General features: G+C 33.7%; 2 protein-coding genes across 2 annotated transcripts; both read left to right on the forward strand.

Moving 5' to 3' along the window:
* Positions 1-1,075: 1,075 nt before the first annotated feature.
* LOC119616032 lies at positions 1,076-3,008 on the forward strand. Its single transcript, XM_037972173.1, has 2 exons — positions 1,076-1,597; positions 1,663-3,008. The coding sequence occupies exons 1-2, from the start codon at positions 1,583-1,585 to the stop codon at positions 2,992-2,994; spliced, it is 1,347 nt and encodes a 448-aa protein (XP_037828101.1). The 5' UTR covers positions 1,076-1,582; the 3' UTR covers positions 2,995-3,008.
* Positions 3,009-3,302: 294 nt separating this feature from the next.
* LOC119616038 lies at positions 3,303-6,745 on the forward strand. Its single transcript, XM_037972182.1, has 2 exons — positions 3,303-3,623; positions 4,845-6,745. Exons 1-2 carry the CDS (start codon positions 3,303-3,305, stop codon positions 6,624-6,626), a joined length of 2,103 nt encoding a protein of 700 aa, XP_037828110.1. The 3' UTR covers positions 6,627-6,745.
* Positions 6,746-19,018: the final 12,273 nt, after the last annotated feature.

A 19,018-nucleotide genomic window follows, 5' to 3' on the forward strand; every position in this document is an offset into this window, starting at 1 on the left:
GTAATTTTTAAGTGTAAGTGTTGCTATTCCATTGCAAACAAAAACAATTACATAAGAAACAATTTTTGATCTTCCATCTGCTAGAAATATGATCACAAAATAAGTTTTTAAAACCATCATATTGTTAGGTCACCGTATAATAATTACTAACATTATTATTTTGTTTTGTTTAAATTTTCCATTTTTTATTGTATTTAAATTTATTCATATTTTTGGCTTACTGTTGCCACTGTAATTTGTCATTATTTTTTGTTCATACTAACCACTGTACATATTTTTGGTAATGACCCGTTAGTTTTTATTATTTGTTTCTCACTCCAATTCTTAGTATAAGCATATTGTTGTTGCTCTTAAAAATGCAATTTCTTATTTTGGAGACTTATTGCATGTATTTTGTTTTTGCATATTTTGAATATAAATAAACAAGTTGAGTTGGTACATTGGAAGTGAGAAACAAATAATATTACAATAACAACAGTGTAGCCCTTATTTACATGATCAATTGTTAGGCTTAAGAAAAGAATTTTTTAAATAAATAAATCATTGTCATAGTTGAATTCAATCGAACAACATCATCTTTTATTCTTGTCTCGGTACCACGGTAGTTCTTTTGTGTTTGTTAATTAATCACTGCCCATCGAACATTTCAGCAACCTATAGACAACAATTCAAAGTAGACCGAATTGCTCTATATCGTTGCCGGTGAAGAAAAAGCTCTTCATCGTACATTTTGGCGCCCAACGTGGGGCAAGTGATTAATCTAAATCTTGATAAATTTGTCGTTCTCGGTCCGTGGTATATTCTAAAAACTTTTCGTTGTAGTACAACTTAAAGAAAAAGTGTACGGTCATATTGTGAAGTGGAAACAGTGGTTCTATTACAAGGGCAATATATAGTGCTACAAAAAGAAAAATAAAAAACTTTGTGGTTCAATAAAAAAAAACCTGTGCAACAAAAAAAAATTATAAATCATTTAAAAAAAAAAAACTAGACAGTGCAACATATAACAAAAAAAAAAAAACTGTTAAACAAATTTGTAGTGACGTACCTACTACAAATCTATTTTTTTTAAATACCTATTACAAACATTATACAAATTTTGTCGGCTCGCTAAATAGAATCAGTTTTTGTCGAAAAATAAAATAAATAAAAGTGACTCTAAAATTTTACCGCAAATTTTTATGTACAAAAATAAATAAACTTTGTTCGCTCGTAATTCGGGTTAAATAAATTTGCCGCTAATCTTTATATACAAGAAAATACATAAATTTGTTCGCTTTTGGTTCCAGTACATAATATAGAATTTTGTGTATACTAAATTTGTCGCTCGGAATATTGCGGTACATATTTATATAGAAAGTGAATAAATACATAAAGTTTGTATATAAACATTTTTGGCGTAAAACTTTTGGCGTCGGTGCTCTACAATACATAGTATCATCCATTTTGAAATTTGTTTTTGGAAATTTTTGGCTCACTTAACCAAACTTTTGGAAATTTATGATGACTTTGGAAGAGGTTAAGCAGCAACGGGCTAATACGAAGAAGAGTATTACCCGCATCAAGAACCAAATCGAAGCCAATGGAAGGGGTGAAGGTAAGACACTTTCGTCTGCTGAGTTGAAGTGCCGTTTGGGGATACTGGAGTCATATTTTAAACAGATATTGACGTATCAAACACAAATTGAAAAATATGATCCCGAGGATAATGCTAGGCCCGAAATTGAAGATTTGTACATCTCAGCCAAAATGAATATCCAGTCGCAGCTTGGTGAAGATGTTCATAACACAACGTTGTCCGAGTCCACCATTTGTTTCCCAGCTCCCAGCCATAAATTGCCCCAACTCAAATTGCCCACATTTAGTGGTAAGTACAGTGAATACAAGAATTTTATAACGTCGTTCAATCAAGTTATCGATCGTGAGTTTGGCCTATCAAATATTGAAAAGTTTAATCATTTGCTCAACTGCCTCCAAGGCCAAGCTCTAGAAACGGTCAGGGCTTTCCAGATTACGAACGAAAATTACCCGAAGGCTCTGGAAAGGCTCAAAACGCGTTATGATAATAGCTCGCTTATTTTTATGGAAAATATTACCGCCCTTTTTGAACTTCCTGCCATGTCCAAATACAATTGTGCCCAATTACGAAGTCTCGTCGATAATGTTTCTGCCCTTTATAGTTCCTTACTGTCTCTTGGCTCACATAGTGATATTGCTAATTCCATGCTGATTTACATAGTGATGGAAAAAGTGGATGAAGATACCAGAAGAAAGTGGAAAGATTCCTTGGACTTTACCAGATTGCCAACATGGGATGATTGCTCCAAGGTCCTTGAAAGGCGTTGTCAATTTTTGGAATCGGTTGATACCAACCATACTTTTGTGGCCCCTCGTAAGCCTGATCATCAATCTGGTAAGTCCAAATCTAAAAATTCAAAACCTGGCTATACTTTTTCGGTATCAAAACGCTCTTGTGTGCTTTGCTCCAAATCTGACCACTCAATTAGTCGTTGTTCTCGGTTCAAAGATATGGATGTTAGTCAAAGGTATGAAAATGCAAAACGTCTAAGCCTTTGTCTAAATTGTTTGTCCAAAGGGCATCAAGTAAGTAGTTGTTCCTCCACATTCAAGTGCAAATTTTGTTCTCGCTCGCATCATAGTTTGCTTCATCGGTCTCAGCCAGCTTCTCGGCCCTCGTCCCCTGCTGCTGAACCTACTACTTCTCATGTTGCCTTGAATGAATCTTCTGCCTCGGTCAATACCCATGTGGAAAAATCCTCGCCGGAACAGGTGCTGCTTGCTACTGCCATGGTTCTAGTTCGTGACTCCACTGGTCGCTATCAATTGGGACGCGCTTTGTTAGATTCTTGCTCTCAATTGAATTTCATAACCGATGAATTTTCCCAAAAATTACATTTGTCTCGTACAAAACAAACTACTCTAGCATTGGTAACACTCTTAGCAAATCTAAATATAGGTCGTCCACAAATGTAAAATCTCGAGTCACAGATTTTGAAGTTTCGCTCTCATTTTGTGTCACACCTCATATTTCATATCAACCTGATAATGAATTAGATGTCTCATCCTGGAATTTGCCCCCAAATACTGAACTTGCGGATGAAAACTTCTTCAAATCAAAACGAATTGATTTACTTATTGGTACTGAAACGTTTTTCGACATTTTAGCAGTTGGTCAAATAAAACTTGGCCCTAATTTGCCTAAATTACACAAAACACTTTTCGGATGGATTGTAGCAGGTCGTTATGTATCAAAACAACCCAATATTTGTGGCTCTTCTTGTATGCTCTCGATAGAAGAAGATATTGATCTTAAATTACATCGCTTGTGGGAAATCGATGAAGTTCAATCTGGCTCAAATGATTTGACACCAGAACAATCTGAATGTGAAACATTTTTCAATGATACTGTTCATCGTGAATCTTCTGGTAGGATTGTTGTTAAATTGCCCTTCAAGGAATCTCCTGACGCTTTAGGTCTTTCTCGAAATATGGCTCTTAAAAGATTTGTATCTCAAGAGAGACGATTTGCTCGTGACAGCAATCTTAAATCACAATATGTTGCTTTTATGAAGGAGTATGAAGATTTTGGACATATGAGTCTAGTTCGTAGCCCTCGTCTACACGAGCTTCATTATTTCATCCCTCACCATTGCGTTTTCAAACCAAGTAGCACTTCCACAAAGTTAAGAGTTGTTTTCGATGCCTCGTGTCCATCATCGTCCCAGAAGTCTCTCAATGATCTTCTTATGGTTGGCCCAACAATTCAAGATGAGCTGTATAAAATTTTACTTCGGTTCCGTCTTCATCGCTTCGCTCTTACTGCCGATATAGTAAAAATGTATCGACAAGTCCTTATTGACTCCCAAGATAGAAAATTCCAATATATTTTGTGGAGAAATTCAGAAGAGGAAGAAATTCGAACATATCACCTAAATACAGTCACCTATGGAATGTCAGCTGCGCCCTACCTTGCCATCAAAAGCCTTCACTATCTCGCAGACCAATACATGGACCAATTCGAACTTGGTGCAAAAACCATTAAGTCATCATTTTACGTTGATGATTTTCTTTGTGGCTCAGATACGCTTGAAGAATTGTCTCGTATGAAGCAGGAGGTTAATGAAATTCTAATTCGTGGTTCGTTTCAATTAGATAAGTGGCACTCTAATCATAGAGATTTTCAGGACGACAAAACTGTCAAAGACCTTAATATTGAAGATTCTGCAGTAACTAGCGCTCTTGGTATCTCTTGGGACCAACAAAAAGATGTTTTCTTATTTTTGTTTTCGCCTAAAGTCCAAATTGATGAAAAAATAACCAAACGTACAATTTTGTCGCTCTCGTCAGCGCTTTTTGATCCCCTAGGACTTTTATCCCCTCTCATAATAAAAGCTAAAATCATCATGCAAGAGTTGTGGATTCTAAAAATTGGCTGGGATGAGTCTGTACCTCAAGAAATACACTCGGCTTGGAAATCTTTCGTCTCTGATCTCAAACTATTACCTTCACTTAAAATTCCTCGTTTTTGTCTCGCTCCTGATTCTATATCAGTTCAACTTCATGGCTTTTGTGACTCATCAATTCGTGCTTATGGTTGTTGTTTTTACTTTCGTGTTAAAACTTCTTCAGGAAATGTTGTTGTTCGGCTCTTTACTGCCAAATCTAGAGTTGCTCCTACAAAGCGAAAATCGTTACCCAAACTTGAGTTATGTGGCGCACAACTTCTAGCAAAATTGTATTCCAAAATCAAAAATCTTTTCGCAATACCAAATCTGGAAGTCGTTCTATGGACAGATTCGCAACTAGTTCTTCACTGACTAAAGCAACATTCATCTACTTTGTCAGTTTTTGTTGGCAATAGGGTATCAGAAATTCAAGATCTAACTAATGGCTGCGTTTGGCGACATGTCCCAACCCAGTTCAACCCTGCTGACATCGTTTCTCGTGGTTCAACTGTGCAGGAACTCGCCTCATCCATCTGGTTCAACGGACCAGCATTTCTCGCTCTCGATCCTGTTCAGTGGCTCCCTACTAAAACTGATAAACTCTCCGAAGAAAATCAGCAAGTATTCGACAAAGAAAAACGGAAAACCGTACTTCATCTTGAAACAAAATCTAACTACATCCTCGATTCTTATGGAAAATATAGCTCGTACTTAAAAATCATTCGTATTATTGCCTGGATGTTTCGTTTTGCTCAAAAAACAAAAACTAATATTTCCAATTCTGACTCTTTGCAGCCCCAAGAAATAGAAAATGCTAAACTTTGTATCGTTTTCAACATCCAGAAACTACATTTTCAAGATGACATAACTCGAGCTCTAAAGAAGAAAGATCCCCAAGGTGCTCTAAAGTGTCTGAACCCCTTCCTAGATTCGTCAAATGGTTTCAACTTGCTCAAGGTCGGCGGACGCTTGGAGTACGCGGCAATTTCTGAAGGCCAAAAACACCCCACAATCTTGCCCAGCAAATGCCATTTCGTCTACTGTTACGTACGTCATCTGCACATCAGTAACTACCACGCTGGACCCAAGGCTCTAATGTCATTGATTCGCCAACAATTTTGGATCATCAACTCCAGGAATTTGTGTCGCAGCATTGTAAATTCGTGCCCTCAATGCATTCGCTATCGCCCAAAGTTGTTGCAACAAATGATGAGAAATTTGCCTGTGGAACGACTCAACCCGTCAAGGCCCTTCGCAAGGTGTGCTGTCGATTTTTGTGGTCCAGTCAACACCTACCTAAGAATTAGAGGAAAGGTCCCCTACAAGACATACATCGCTATATTTGTTTGTCTCGCTACCAAAGCTGTCCATATTGAAGTGGTATCCGACCTGTCAACAGATGCCTTCATTGCTGCCCTAAAACGGATGATTGGTCGTAGAGGTCTGCCCACAGATATATTCTGTGATAATGCAACAAATTTCGTTGGTGCAAACTCTAAGTTGGCTCAATTAAAGTCGTTCCTTTTTGAGCCAAAAAATTCAAATTTTATTACAAATTATTGCTCGAATCAATTTATTAATTTTCGATTTATTCCCCCTAGGGCACCACATTTTGGCGGATTGTGGGAGGCGGCCGTCAAATCGGCCAAAGGTCACTTAACCAGAACCCTGGACAACACAAGGCTCACCTACGAAGAACTCGCAACGGCTATGATTGAGATAGAGGCAGTTTTAAACTCGAGGCCCATTTCGCCTCTATCCTCAGATCCCAGTGATTTTGAAGCTCTTACACCAGGACACTTCTTGATAGGCGCTCCCCTCCGTAGTTTGCCAGAACGTGATGTCCCTACAAATGAGATTAACAAACTTGAATATTGGGCCCGAATAAGCGCCATCAAGCAACAATTCTGGAAAAAGTGGTCCCATGATTATATAAATGAGCTCCAGACTCGCATCAAATGGACTAGCACCAACTCTAATATTACCCCTGGTTCCCTAGTCATCATCAAAGAAGATAATTTACCCCCGCAGCGTTGGCTCATGGGTAAAATCATCAACATTGTTCGTGGAAGAGATGATCGTGTTCGAGTTGTCGACATCAAAACTACAAAAGGAGTTATACGTCGCCCTATCCACAGACTGGCTCTTCTATCTTCTTGAAAGTGTCCTTTCAATGGGGCCGGAATGTTAGGTCACCGTATAATAATTACTAACATTATTATTTTGTTTTGTTTAAATTTTCCATTTTTTATTGTATTTAAATTTATTCATATTTTTGGCTCACTGCTGCCACTGTAATTTGTCATTATTTTTTGTTCATACTAACCACTGTACATATTTTTGGTAATGACCCGTTAGTTTTTATTATTTGTTTCTCACAACAATTCTTATTATAAGCATATTGTTGTTGCTCTTAAAAATGCAATTTCTTATTTTGGAGACTTATTGCATGTATTTTGTTTTTGCATATTTTGAATATAAATAAACAAGTTGAGTTGGTACATTGGAAGTGAGAAACAAATAATATTACAATAACAACAGTGTAGCCCTTATTTACATGATCAATTGTTAGGCTTAAGAAAAGAATTTTTTAAATAAATAAATCATTGTCATAGTTGAATTCAATCGAACAACATCATCTTTTATTCTTGTCTCGGTACCACGGTAGTTCTTTTGTGTTTGTTAATTAATCACTGCCCATCAAATATTTCAGCAACCTATAGACAACAATTCAAAGTAGACCGAATTGCTCTATATCGTTGCCGGTGAAGAAAAAGCTCTTCATCGTACACATATTTTAAACACCAGGATGATCAATTTATGATTGCTATACATTTTGTTATTGTTTTTCAAATAATCAGTTTTCAATCATATATCGGGATCATTTTCGAATCATTTTTTAAGCGCTCAACTTATTAATCACGTTTAGGTCATCAAAAGGAGTCAAAAATTAGTCAGTTTACTGATTAATCATCCAACAATCTTCCAAATGCTACCTGGGGTAAGAACACGTTACGTAAAAAGATGTGAGTTGGTTTTGTTATTGCCAAAATCAGTGATGGAAAATTGAGTATGGGAAAAAATAAAAAAATTTAAAAAAGACAAGTAAGAATGTATAGTCGAACATGGTCGACCATATGATAACCTACGCCAGTGAGTGTGTTAAAAATATGGATTTTTACTCCAACAATAAAGCTGGGTGAAATAATGGACCCATTTCAACCATTTTCAATACGCTTCGTCCTTGGGTCAAAAGAATACTATGTGCTAAATTTTTCATTATATTATCTTTAAAATTGCGTAGAGTGCGCACAAGGTTACATGGACACACGGACGGCCATAGCTTAATCGACTCAAAAAGTTATTCTGAGCCGATAAATATCAGCACAAACGCATAATACCCTCCCCACTATAGTGGTGTAGGGTATAATTAGTGTTTAAATTTGAAAAATTATATATACTAACAGGGCCCGCGGTGCCCAAGAACTATTTTTGGTACCTTTTCGATCTTTTATGTAATTGTTTTTGTTTGTAATGGTACAACAACAATTACACTTAAAAATGGCTCAAAAATGATTTGTAACTACTAATCTAAAATAAGTCGAAACTGATTAGAAAAGAAACTCATAAAAGACTCCTTTAGAGTCCTTTAGAAAACCATACATATAGAATACTGACTGAATGACAATTTTTGGTATTTTTTGTTGCAATAAAATAAATTTTGACTGTTTTTTTAACACTCTATGGTAAGGGTGTACTTAGATGATTCGTTGCAGCCGAATATAGAACCAGTTTATATCGAATTTCATTGCTATATCTGAATTTTGTAGCAATTTATGAGCATTAAAGTCATTTTCTGAAGGGGACTTTGTAATTGCAGCAGTTTATATGTTCCGATATTTGGAAAAGCTGCAGTTCTGGTGAAGGAATGCTCTTGGAGTTGTCATCCTTTGCATTGTTGAAAAGTTAATACCTTTAAATATCTGCAAAATATTGTTGTAATGAACACTTTAAACCATAATTTGTTTGTAATTGCGGCAGTTTACGAGTAATTGAAGGAAAACAAGCCATCTACCCATCATCCAACCAACCAATTGGTTATATTTATACAAGCACCTTCGAAATTCACATATACACACGTACATCCCAAAAAGCAAGAATTATTTTCTTTTTAAGTTTTCAATTCAAATAAGTACATTGAAGGATAAAAAGAGGTTGGCTATATGAATGAATTGCTTGCTGCTTTTGATTGCCTGGTAGACGAAAAAAAAAATTACAGCTGAAAGTTAAAAGTGGTTTTTCTTACTGGTTGAGAAAAACAAAATCATAAAACTGCCATTAAAACAACAATAAAAACCATTAAATCTTCAATTTTTCTTAAAAAAATATAAACTGTATAAAAGTTTTGCCTTTATACTTAGTTCGTTAAGGATTTCAAAAATATTTTTGTTTATAAATTATACAGCCATCAAATGAAATTGTAGTTTTGAATTATAGGCTCCATCGCACAGTGGTATAGGAAAAAAAAAAGAGGGAAATAATTCGGTAACTTCTAAACAGTTAATCCGATTTTAATGAAATTTGGTGTGCACAAAGAGGAGGTGTTGTCGAGTTTAGGTTTTGAATTTGGACCTTATAGGCCAACCAGGGGCCCGGCGGGGGGTCCTCAAATTAGGACACCTCGGCTATGTTAAATTTTTAAAACGATCCTATTTCTTCATTTGAGTTCCGATTTAAAAAAAATTTCGTATATAGAATCTCCTCATCGAGCACTATAAAAAATGTCGTCGTAGCAGTAAATTATCTCTTATAGTTTAGGAGATATTCGCATTTGAATATTAAAATTTTAAAATTTTTACCGTCCTTACTTTAGTTTTTTTGATAATAGCAGGTCCAAATATTTCCGATTTTCGCCATTTTTTTTTATTTGCTTAACAACAAGTTTATATACCAAGCAGTGAAAGAATTATGTAAAAATCATGACTGAGTCCAAAGTTATAGGCATTTAAATTTAAAAAATTAAAAAAGGCGATTTTTTGACATTTTTTTGGGAAAAAAGTATCTTTTTCTTTTTAAGTTATCTAAAAAGTTTCTAAGAAGATGTATATAGAATTTATACTTTTTGGAAAGCTGACTTTACATAAAATACGATAAATGAAACAAAACCTAAAAATTTTTGATACCGAGGGGACCAGGTCCATCCAAAAAAACCCTATTTTTTATGGAAAATTAAATTTTGAGCAAAAATTCTCAAATCGCATAGTCGATATCAAATTATAGTGACCTGTTTTATATGACCCAATAAGTTCTTAATCATTTTGTAACGGGTTTCGATAACCCCGCCCCTGGTATGGATATAATAGGCAAAAAACCAAAAAATCCCATTTTTGGGATTTTTTAAAACTTTTTTGGGAATTCCGGGATTTCTAATAAGAAAATTCGAAATTTTTATTTAATTTTGGATTTTGAGTAAAAAAATCTACCTAACTGTAAAATTTCATCAAAAAATATTCATAAATAAAATTTTTATTGCAATTTGAAAAATTTGTATCTTCGCAAAAACTGAATAAAAAACATTTTTTAATTTTTTTTAAAAAAAGTATTCCGCGAATTTTTTAATTTTCAAAAATTATATACAGTTTTGAAAAATAGACAAAATTACCTTTCCATTGATATATAACATGCCTACCTAATGTTTTTTAAGTGACAAATTAATTAGGGAAAACTCAACATCTTTTAGAAAATTTGCCTAGCACTATTATTTTCATCCATAAGGTTAACTCTTAAATTTGTTACATATGTATATGGATGAAAATAATAGTGCTAGGTAAATTTTCTAAAAGATGTTGAGTTTTCCCTAATTAATTTGTCACTTAAAAAACATTAGGTAGGCATGTTATATATCAATGGAAAGGTAATTTTGTCTATTTTTCAAAACTGTATATAATTTTTGAAAATTAAAAAATTCGCGGAATACTTTTTTTAAAAAAAATTAAAAAATGTTTTTTATTCAGTTTTTGCGAAGATACAAATTTTTCAAATTGCAATAAAAATTTTATTTATGAATATTTTTTGATGAAATTTTACAGTTAGGTAGATTTTTTTACTCAAAATCCAAAATTAAATAAAAATTTCGAATTTTCTTATTAGAAATCCCGGAATTCCCAAAAAAGTTTTAAAAAATCCCAAAAATGGGATTTTTTGGTTTTTTGCCTATTATATCCATACCAGGGGCGGGGTTATCGAAACCCGTTACAAAATGATTAAGAACTTATTGGGTCATATAAAACAGGTCACTATAATTTGATATCGACTATGCGATTTGAGAATTTTTGCTCAAAATTTAATTTTCCATAAAAAATAGGGTTTTTTTGGATGGACCTGGTCCCCTCGGTATCAAAAATTTTTAGGTTTTGTTTCATTTATCGTATTTTATGTAAAGTCAGCTTTCCAAAAAGTATAAATTCTATATACATCTTCTTAGAAACTTTTTAGATAACTTAAAAAGAAAAAGATACTTTTTTCCCAAAAAAATGACAAAAAATCGCCTTTTTTTAATTTTTTAAATTTAAATGCCTATAACTTTGGACTCAGTCATGATTTTTACATAATTCTTTCACTGCTTGGTATATAAACTTGTTGTTAAGCAAATAAAAAAAAATGGCGAAAATCGGAAATATTTGGACCTGCTATTATCAAAAAAACTAAAGTAAGGACGGTAAAAATTTTAAAATTTTAATATTCAAATGCGAATATCTCCTAAACTATAAGAGATAATTTACTGCTACGACGACATTTTTTATAGTGCTCGATGAGGAGATTCTATATACGAAATTTTTTTTAAATCGGAACTCAAATGAAGAAATAGGATCGTTTTAAAAATTTAACATAGCCGAGGTGTCCTAATTTGAGGACCCCCCGCCGGGCCCCTGGTTGGCCTATAAGGTCCAAATTCAAAACCTAAACTCGACAACACCTCCTCTTTGTGCACACCAAATTTCATTAAAATCGGATTAACCGTTTAGAAGTTACCGAATTATTTCCCTCTTTTTTTTTCCTATACCACTGTGCATCGTTTTTTTCAATTCAGTCTTTGTGGTTGGTTATTTTGTAGCTGAAAAAGTATTAGTTATAAAAGAAATAATAATAAATTTGAATAAAGAAGTAGTTTGTAAAGTTATAAATATAGAAAATTTCGAAGAATTTATTTGAATGTTTCTTCTAAAAGATATTAGCTATTTTTTTTTTAAATTTTTAAATCATAAAAAATTCAATAGAATTTAAATTCTTGAAATTAAGGAACAGATATTCTTTACCATAAAAAATACTTTTTAACATATTTTTCGATTTAACATATTTAAAAGCCGGGAATTTAAGTGGCGCCATAGTCACTTAGAGAATATGATATGGAAGTATCAGTCATTTCTTCTTTATTTTTGAGTGGGGAATAAATAGTCTGGAAAAACATCTTCTAGATTTAAGGCTCGTCTCAGAATATCCTTCGCCACTACTAAAGATGATCGTCTTGAGCCATGCTTAAGATTTGTGACATGTTTTCGAATCTGTTCTATAAGGATTGGTTAATAAATCTGCTACGAAATTCCTTCATATTTTATATAAGGATTATATTTCGACAAAAGCTTGGAAATATTTCTTGAGATTCCATATTTGTCAGATACCCGTAGGATAGGATAAGTACAATCGAATTAACCTCGATATAATTTTTCCCCATTCAAATCACCAGGGCCAGATGGTATTTTGCCAATGATGTTACAAAGTCCAAAAGAATATATCATCCCCTGGCTTCATAGAATATATACACTCAGCCATTCTCTAACCATGTCCCGGTAAATTGGAGAAAAGTTAAGGTCGTTTTTATTCCCAAATCTGGTAAAAGGAGTCATGAGAATGCGAAAGACTTTCGTCCAATTAGTCTTTCATCTTTTCAGCTCAAAACGCTGGAAAGACTCATTGACTCACATATTAAGAAACTGCTATATAGCCTATCGCGGCAATCAAATAGTCAACTTGCTTACCTTAAAGGACGATCTACAGAGACATCTCTACATGAGGTTATCAGAGTTATAGAAAGATTCCTCGAATTTAAACAAAACTATGGGAGCCTTCTTAGACATAGAAAGTGCGTTCAATAACATAAATACTTCTGCAATTCAACAAGCTCTTGCTAATATAGATGTTGAAGAGTATATCAGCAACTGGTTAGTAACTATGTTGAAATCCTGAATAGTTACTGCAAGTCTTGATAACAGCGTTAAGTCCAAGTAGGTGGAACCAGGCACACCATAGGGCGGCAAAATCTCTCCACTACTTTGGCTCATCGTTTTTAAATTGATTCTCATTGAACTGGACAACAGAGGGATAAAAGTCGTTGCTTACGCGGACTATGTTGTGATATTGGTATCAGGAATGTTACCAGATGTGATTAGTGATATCATGTCTAATGCTTTGGTGAACTCGACCGCTGCAACTTGCCGAAGAACTGCGAAATACACTTATTCTTATATACGGATCTCTTGTATGTTGAACTAAGAAGAAATTTGTTGTCTATCAGCTATACAAAGATCAGAGATCAGTATGCATTGGGATAACAGGTGCTCTAAGAAATAGTCCTTCAGAAGCTCTGAAAACTATATTTCACTTCCTACACATAGATCTGCATATTATGGCCATATCTGCTAGCAGCGAGGTTTAACTCATCAGGAAGTTGGAAATAAAAACATATGGACATGTTAAGATTTTAAGCCAATTACCTCGAATCTTAAACCAACCATCTGATTATATTACACACACGGATTTTCAGTTCCTTCCAGGAGCTAGTGGTGTAGGGGTAACCTACCGAGCTAATATACCACCTAAATTTTTACAGATGGTTCTAAAATGAACTGTGCTGTCGGTTCTGGTGTATTATGCGAAGAATCTGGGGTAAGTATGTCTTACCGTCTTCCCAACGACTGTAGTGTCTTTCAGTCTGAAATATTCACGATAATGTCAGCTTGTAGAGTACTACATTTTTGTCGATAGTCAAGCGGCACTTCTCTCACTAAATTCTTATACTACCACTTCCCTATTAGTTAGACAATGCAAGAAAGATTTGTCAAGGCTGGGTCGCCTGTCTGACATTACCCTTGTTTGGGTCCCTGCGCATAGGAACTATTATGGAAATAAACAGGCAGGTGAGCTAGTTAGAACGGGATCTGCTCTTGATATCTCCAACGCAGTTCCAGTGGCAATCCCGTTAGGTCTTATCAAGTGTAGTATCCGCAGATTCTATCTTCAAAAGGCTGAACATAGGTGGAATAACCTAGACCTAGATATTGTGGCCCTCATTTAATGAGAAACGCACAAGACACCTTATAAACCGATGTAGACGAGAGAGAGATTGATAGCAGTAATAACAGGACACTGGGTGCTAGGTCTTGGGCTACCCTTCAATAAACACTGTTGCAGTTGCAAAGACAGGGAAAAGGAAGAACCGTTATTAGAAACCGTTTTCCTGTCAGTTACTTCATATTTAACCTTTGTGATATATCTGGATCTAAGTTTAATGATATCCTGAGATTTCTCACTGCTACAAGCTGGATCTAATACTTTACAATACTACATCTGACGAGTGAAGTGGTCTGGTCAGAGCGGAGTCTCTTCGACTCTACTTGACCGTTCGCTCGCAGTGAACTACCAGGTTAAACAGCCAACCTAAGACATGATCCCACTAAATCGATTTTTAAATCCTGATTAACTTTCTCAAGTTCACGTCCATTAATAACTACCGCTCCCCAAGTGGCCTGATCCTATATCAGGCTTGGGGGGTAATGACTACATTTTCAATTACAATTACATTTGAAGTAATTGTAATTGAAGCTTTACTAATTACAATTACTTTTAATTGTAATTGAAGTTTTGCCAATTACAATTATTTGTAATTGAAGTTTTGCGAATTGTAATTGAAGAATTTCCAATTACAATTACTTGTAGTTGTGAATTTTGTTCCTTATAATTACATGTAATTTGTAATTAGTAATACTTTAATTACAATTACAAGTAATTTTAATTGGAAAGTAATTTAATTGAAAGTAATTGTAATTGGTTATTGCTCAATTACACGTTACAAGTAATTGTCATTGACCATGTAATGAATTACTTTGTGTAAGAGAGCGTGCAGTCTAAAGTTGAACCATTTCATCTGATAATGCCTTGATTCTCTTTTCGCTAACGAAATATATGTGGTTGCGCCATATTTAGCACATTAGCCCTTATATTCCATTTAACCATGATTTTTTTATACGTGATTAATGTATAAAAATGTTTGTTTTATATCGGCAAACATTTTATTTCGGGAACGCCTGATGTTTCTGTATAACAAAAAGCCTCACTATATCTTACAGCCGCTTTATATCTTACATGAGTTCCGATTAGGGAAATATATATGTTTCCAGAGCGCTAGTTATTTTTAAACTCATGGTCCCATTTATACCCAAAAATTTTTGGAGTTTTGTTTGTTAACGTTTTAGTTACTTCCTAGTAAATTAAAAAGAAAATATTTTTAACATTCTAAGTTTAACAGAATTAAAAATGTTTCTAGTAAAAGCTTATTTTAGTAACAATATTAAGTTTCATTAAATTACTACGTTTTTTATTTCTTACTTACTTTTATTTCAGTTTCCTCTGTCCACAAATGAATTTTAACAAAAATACAAGAAACTCAAATGATAAAGTGGTTGGAAAACAAAAATCACACATGTAAAACTTTCCCATTTCATTTGGTTTCAGCAAAAGTGAATATATTTCCATAATGAAGCAAAAGTGTATAAGAAACCGAAGTATATTTACACAAGGCGATGACGATGAGTGACTGCTTCTTGGTGCATAAAATATTTACAACCATCCTTTATGATGAGGTTTTACACAACTAAGTACAAGAGTAAAGAGTATCTGTGTGTAAAGACATGGATGATGCATGTTGCAAGTAACTATTCATATATCTTTCGAAAGATACATTTTACCTCAAGTTCACACCTTTTGTGTGTGTTTGTTTGGGTTCATGTACATTTGTTTGTATGGCTATGTATGCATGTGTGTACATATGTAATCTAAACAAATTTGCGTGGTTGTGCAGTTAGCTGCAGTGTCTTATTCTTAAAAAACAAACTATACAAAAACAACATTTGGTATTTTTATCTGAATGGAACATAATGTTTGTGTATGCAATTTATATGTACTATACATTCATATATGTATATATGCATACTAGCTATACCCAGTGTGCTTCGCTACCCTCATCGTAATGGAATAAAATAAATATCATTATTGTAAATGTATCTGTAATATCAAAAATTCCCCTTTTAGAGTACTCTTTAAGTTTGATTTTATGATTCTAGTCTCAATATTACAGAAAATTAAAAAAAAAACAGTTGAAGAACGAAAAAGTACCAGACAGTGCCTTTTTTATTTTTTTTTTTATTAAATCAGGATGACGCATGTTTAATTTTCAACCAGAAACCAAAAAAATCGCATACAGATTTTTATACAATCAGGAAGCTACATGTCCAATTTTATGTTTTTAGGTTTAATATTATAGAAAATTCGAAAAGTATTAGTAAAAGAACAAAAAAGTACCAGAGTATCCTTTTTCAATTTTCGTTCAATTGGGATACTGCGTGATTAATTTTATGTTCATATATTCAATATTTTAGAAAGCTCTAAAAGTACCAGTACCAGTGAAGTACGAAAAAGTACCAAAAAACCTATTTTATTTAATTTCATGTTCCTGAGTTCAATATTATAGAAAATTCAAAAAGAACGAAAAAGTACCAGAAAATATTCCAGTTTAAATTGGCTCTAAATGCTTAATTTCATGTTTCTAGATTCAATATTATAGAAAATTCAAAATGTACCTTATAAAGAACGAAAAAGTACCAAAAATTCCCCTTTTATAGGCCCTCACTTAATCCGGGCTCTACATGCTTAATTTCACGTTTCTAGGTTCAATATTATACAAAAATCCAAAAAGTACCTTTTGAAGAACGAAAAAGTACCAGAAAGTCCCCTTTTATAGATTCTCATTTACTCCGGGCTCTACATGCTTAATTTCACGTTTCTAGGTTAAATTTTATAGAAAACTCAAAAAGTTCCTTTTGTAAAACGAAACAGTACCAAAAAGTCCCCTTTTATAGATTCTCATTTACACCGGGCTCTACATGCTAAATTTCACGTTTCTAGGTTCAATATTATACAAAAATCCAAAAAGTACCTTTTGAAGAACGAAAAAGTACCAAAAGTACCCTTTTATAGGTTCTCGCTTAATCCATCCTCTACATAATTAATTTCATGTTTCTAGGTTCAATATTATAGGAATTTCAAAAAGTACCTTTTGAAGAACGAAAAAGTACCAAAAAGTCCCCTCTTATAGATTCTCATTTACTCCGGGATCTACATGCTTAATTTTATAGAAAACTCAAAAAGTACCTTTTGTAGAACGAAAAAATACCAAAAAGTCCCCTTTTATAGGTTCTCACTTAATCCATCCTCTACATACTTAATTTCATGTTTCTAGATTCAATATTATAGAAAATTCAAAAAGTTCCCTTTGAAGAACGAAAAAGTACCAAAAAGTCCCCTTTTATAGATTCTCATTTACTCCGGGCTCTACATGCTTAATTTCATGTTTCTAGTTAAATTTTATAGAAAACTCAAAAAGTACCAGTCGAAGTACGAAAAAGTACCAAAAAGTCCCCTTTTATATATTCTCATTTACTCCGGGCTCTACATGCTTAATTTCATGCTTCTGGGTTTAATTTTAAAGAAAAATCAAAAAAATACCTGTGTAGAACGAAAAAGTACCGAAAAGTCCTTTATTATTAATTTCATGTTTCGATTTCAATATCATAGAAAACTCAAAAAGTACCAGATGGAGAATGAAATAGTACCAAAAAATATCACTTGGTACCGGGGTTCCAAATAACACCTCATTAGCATATTTAGTGTTTCTAAATCAAAAAATTTTATCTAAATTGGATCATTGTGTTTGAATAAAATCAAATTTCCCGTTTTTACCCCTTTGGTACCTTTTTTTACCCATTAACGAAATAAAAATTCTATTCGAAAATGTTGCAACATCGTAGTGGGAGCCATTTATTATGTATTTATATGTATAAGTTAATAAACCAAAATCAATGTTTTATGAAAAAAGTACCAAAAATAGGTACAATTTTCTTAAACACCCGAATAACCAAAAAGTACTAAATTTATATTTTTATTTTTTCGTCAAGTTATGAAGGAGTCAAAAATATTGTTTGATTGTTCACTGGTTTAAAAGATACATGGGGTGCAAAAAAAGTACCAATATACAGTTTTTACCCGTTTATTCCCTAAAGGGGCCGAAATTAAAAAAAGTACCAGACAGCTGTCCACTTATTTTTTAAATGAACGACGATAAGCTTTAAACTCTTTTTGTATCTTTTCTAGTTTAGGAGATATGAGGTTACCGAATTTACCCGTTTTTACCCTTTTTTACCCCCTAAACATTCGAATTTCCAAAAATCCCGTCTTAGTGGATCTATTTGGTGGGAGACCGACCCCCTGTCCAAATTTCAGCTCTTTAGCTTTAACCGTTTAGGCTGTGCGTTGATGAATCAGTCAGTCAGTCAGTAACGTTAGAATTTTATATATATAGATTAGGGATATAACTTTGACAATTTTGGCATAGCATAGTTGCATAAAGCAGTAACAAATATTATTTTTCCGCGGTTTTTAATTCACACACCAAACGCATTAAAGTTTTTCATTAAATATGTTCAATTATTTTAAAATACAATACATACATTTTATTCCTTCGTTATTGTGAAGGTGTCGATTTAAAAACTGCTATCCTATGCCTGATAAGAACACCGCAGTGCTCTTATCAGGCATTAATTAGCCAGTTCAGGCTACCCGGAGGAATTAAATCCAAAGAGCTAGGAGGTGAAAACCAACTCGCTGGAAGACAGTTTAATGGATGATCATGATTGAGGTTATCCAAATAAACCTCCATAGGAGTAAGATGGCTACCAACGCTCTGATGGCTAAAATTAACACAGGTAAGATACACATAGCTTTAATCCAGGAAACATGGACGATTCACATCAAGGTTTCTGGATTAAATCACGTAAATTTCCAACTTTTCTACACTGACACAGGGTCTCGCCCGAAAAACATGCATATTATGTCACAAGAACTTATGTTTTCTCCTCTCAACAGGATTATCAACATCGGATGCAACGGTGCTGAAGCAAGGTCGTGGCAACATGTACCTTGCTATATACTACCAACGTCGGATCTGGTGAAACTGGTTGAAGAGGCACAAAGAAAAAATAACCATGTAGCTTGGGGTAACACAAACACCAATCGCAGGGTACAACCCCTTATGTATTTTCTTAAAACTAAAGACTTGATAAAATTAAACTTAGGTAATAAAGAAACCTTCGTTAATTGAATCAGAGTAGAAGTATTAGATATAATTATATATTCACATGAGCTTATAAACGAAATTCAGTAAG

This window comes from Lucilia sericata, unplaced genomic scaffold, assembly GCF_015586225.1.
Source record: "Lucilia sericata isolate MDLA Ls3-8-SP2 unplaced genomic scaffold, ASM1558622v1 Contig000053F_arrow, whole genome shotgun sequence".
Classification (NCBI taxonomy): Eukaryota; Metazoa; Arthropoda; class Insecta; order Diptera; family Calliphoridae; genus Lucilia; species Lucilia sericata.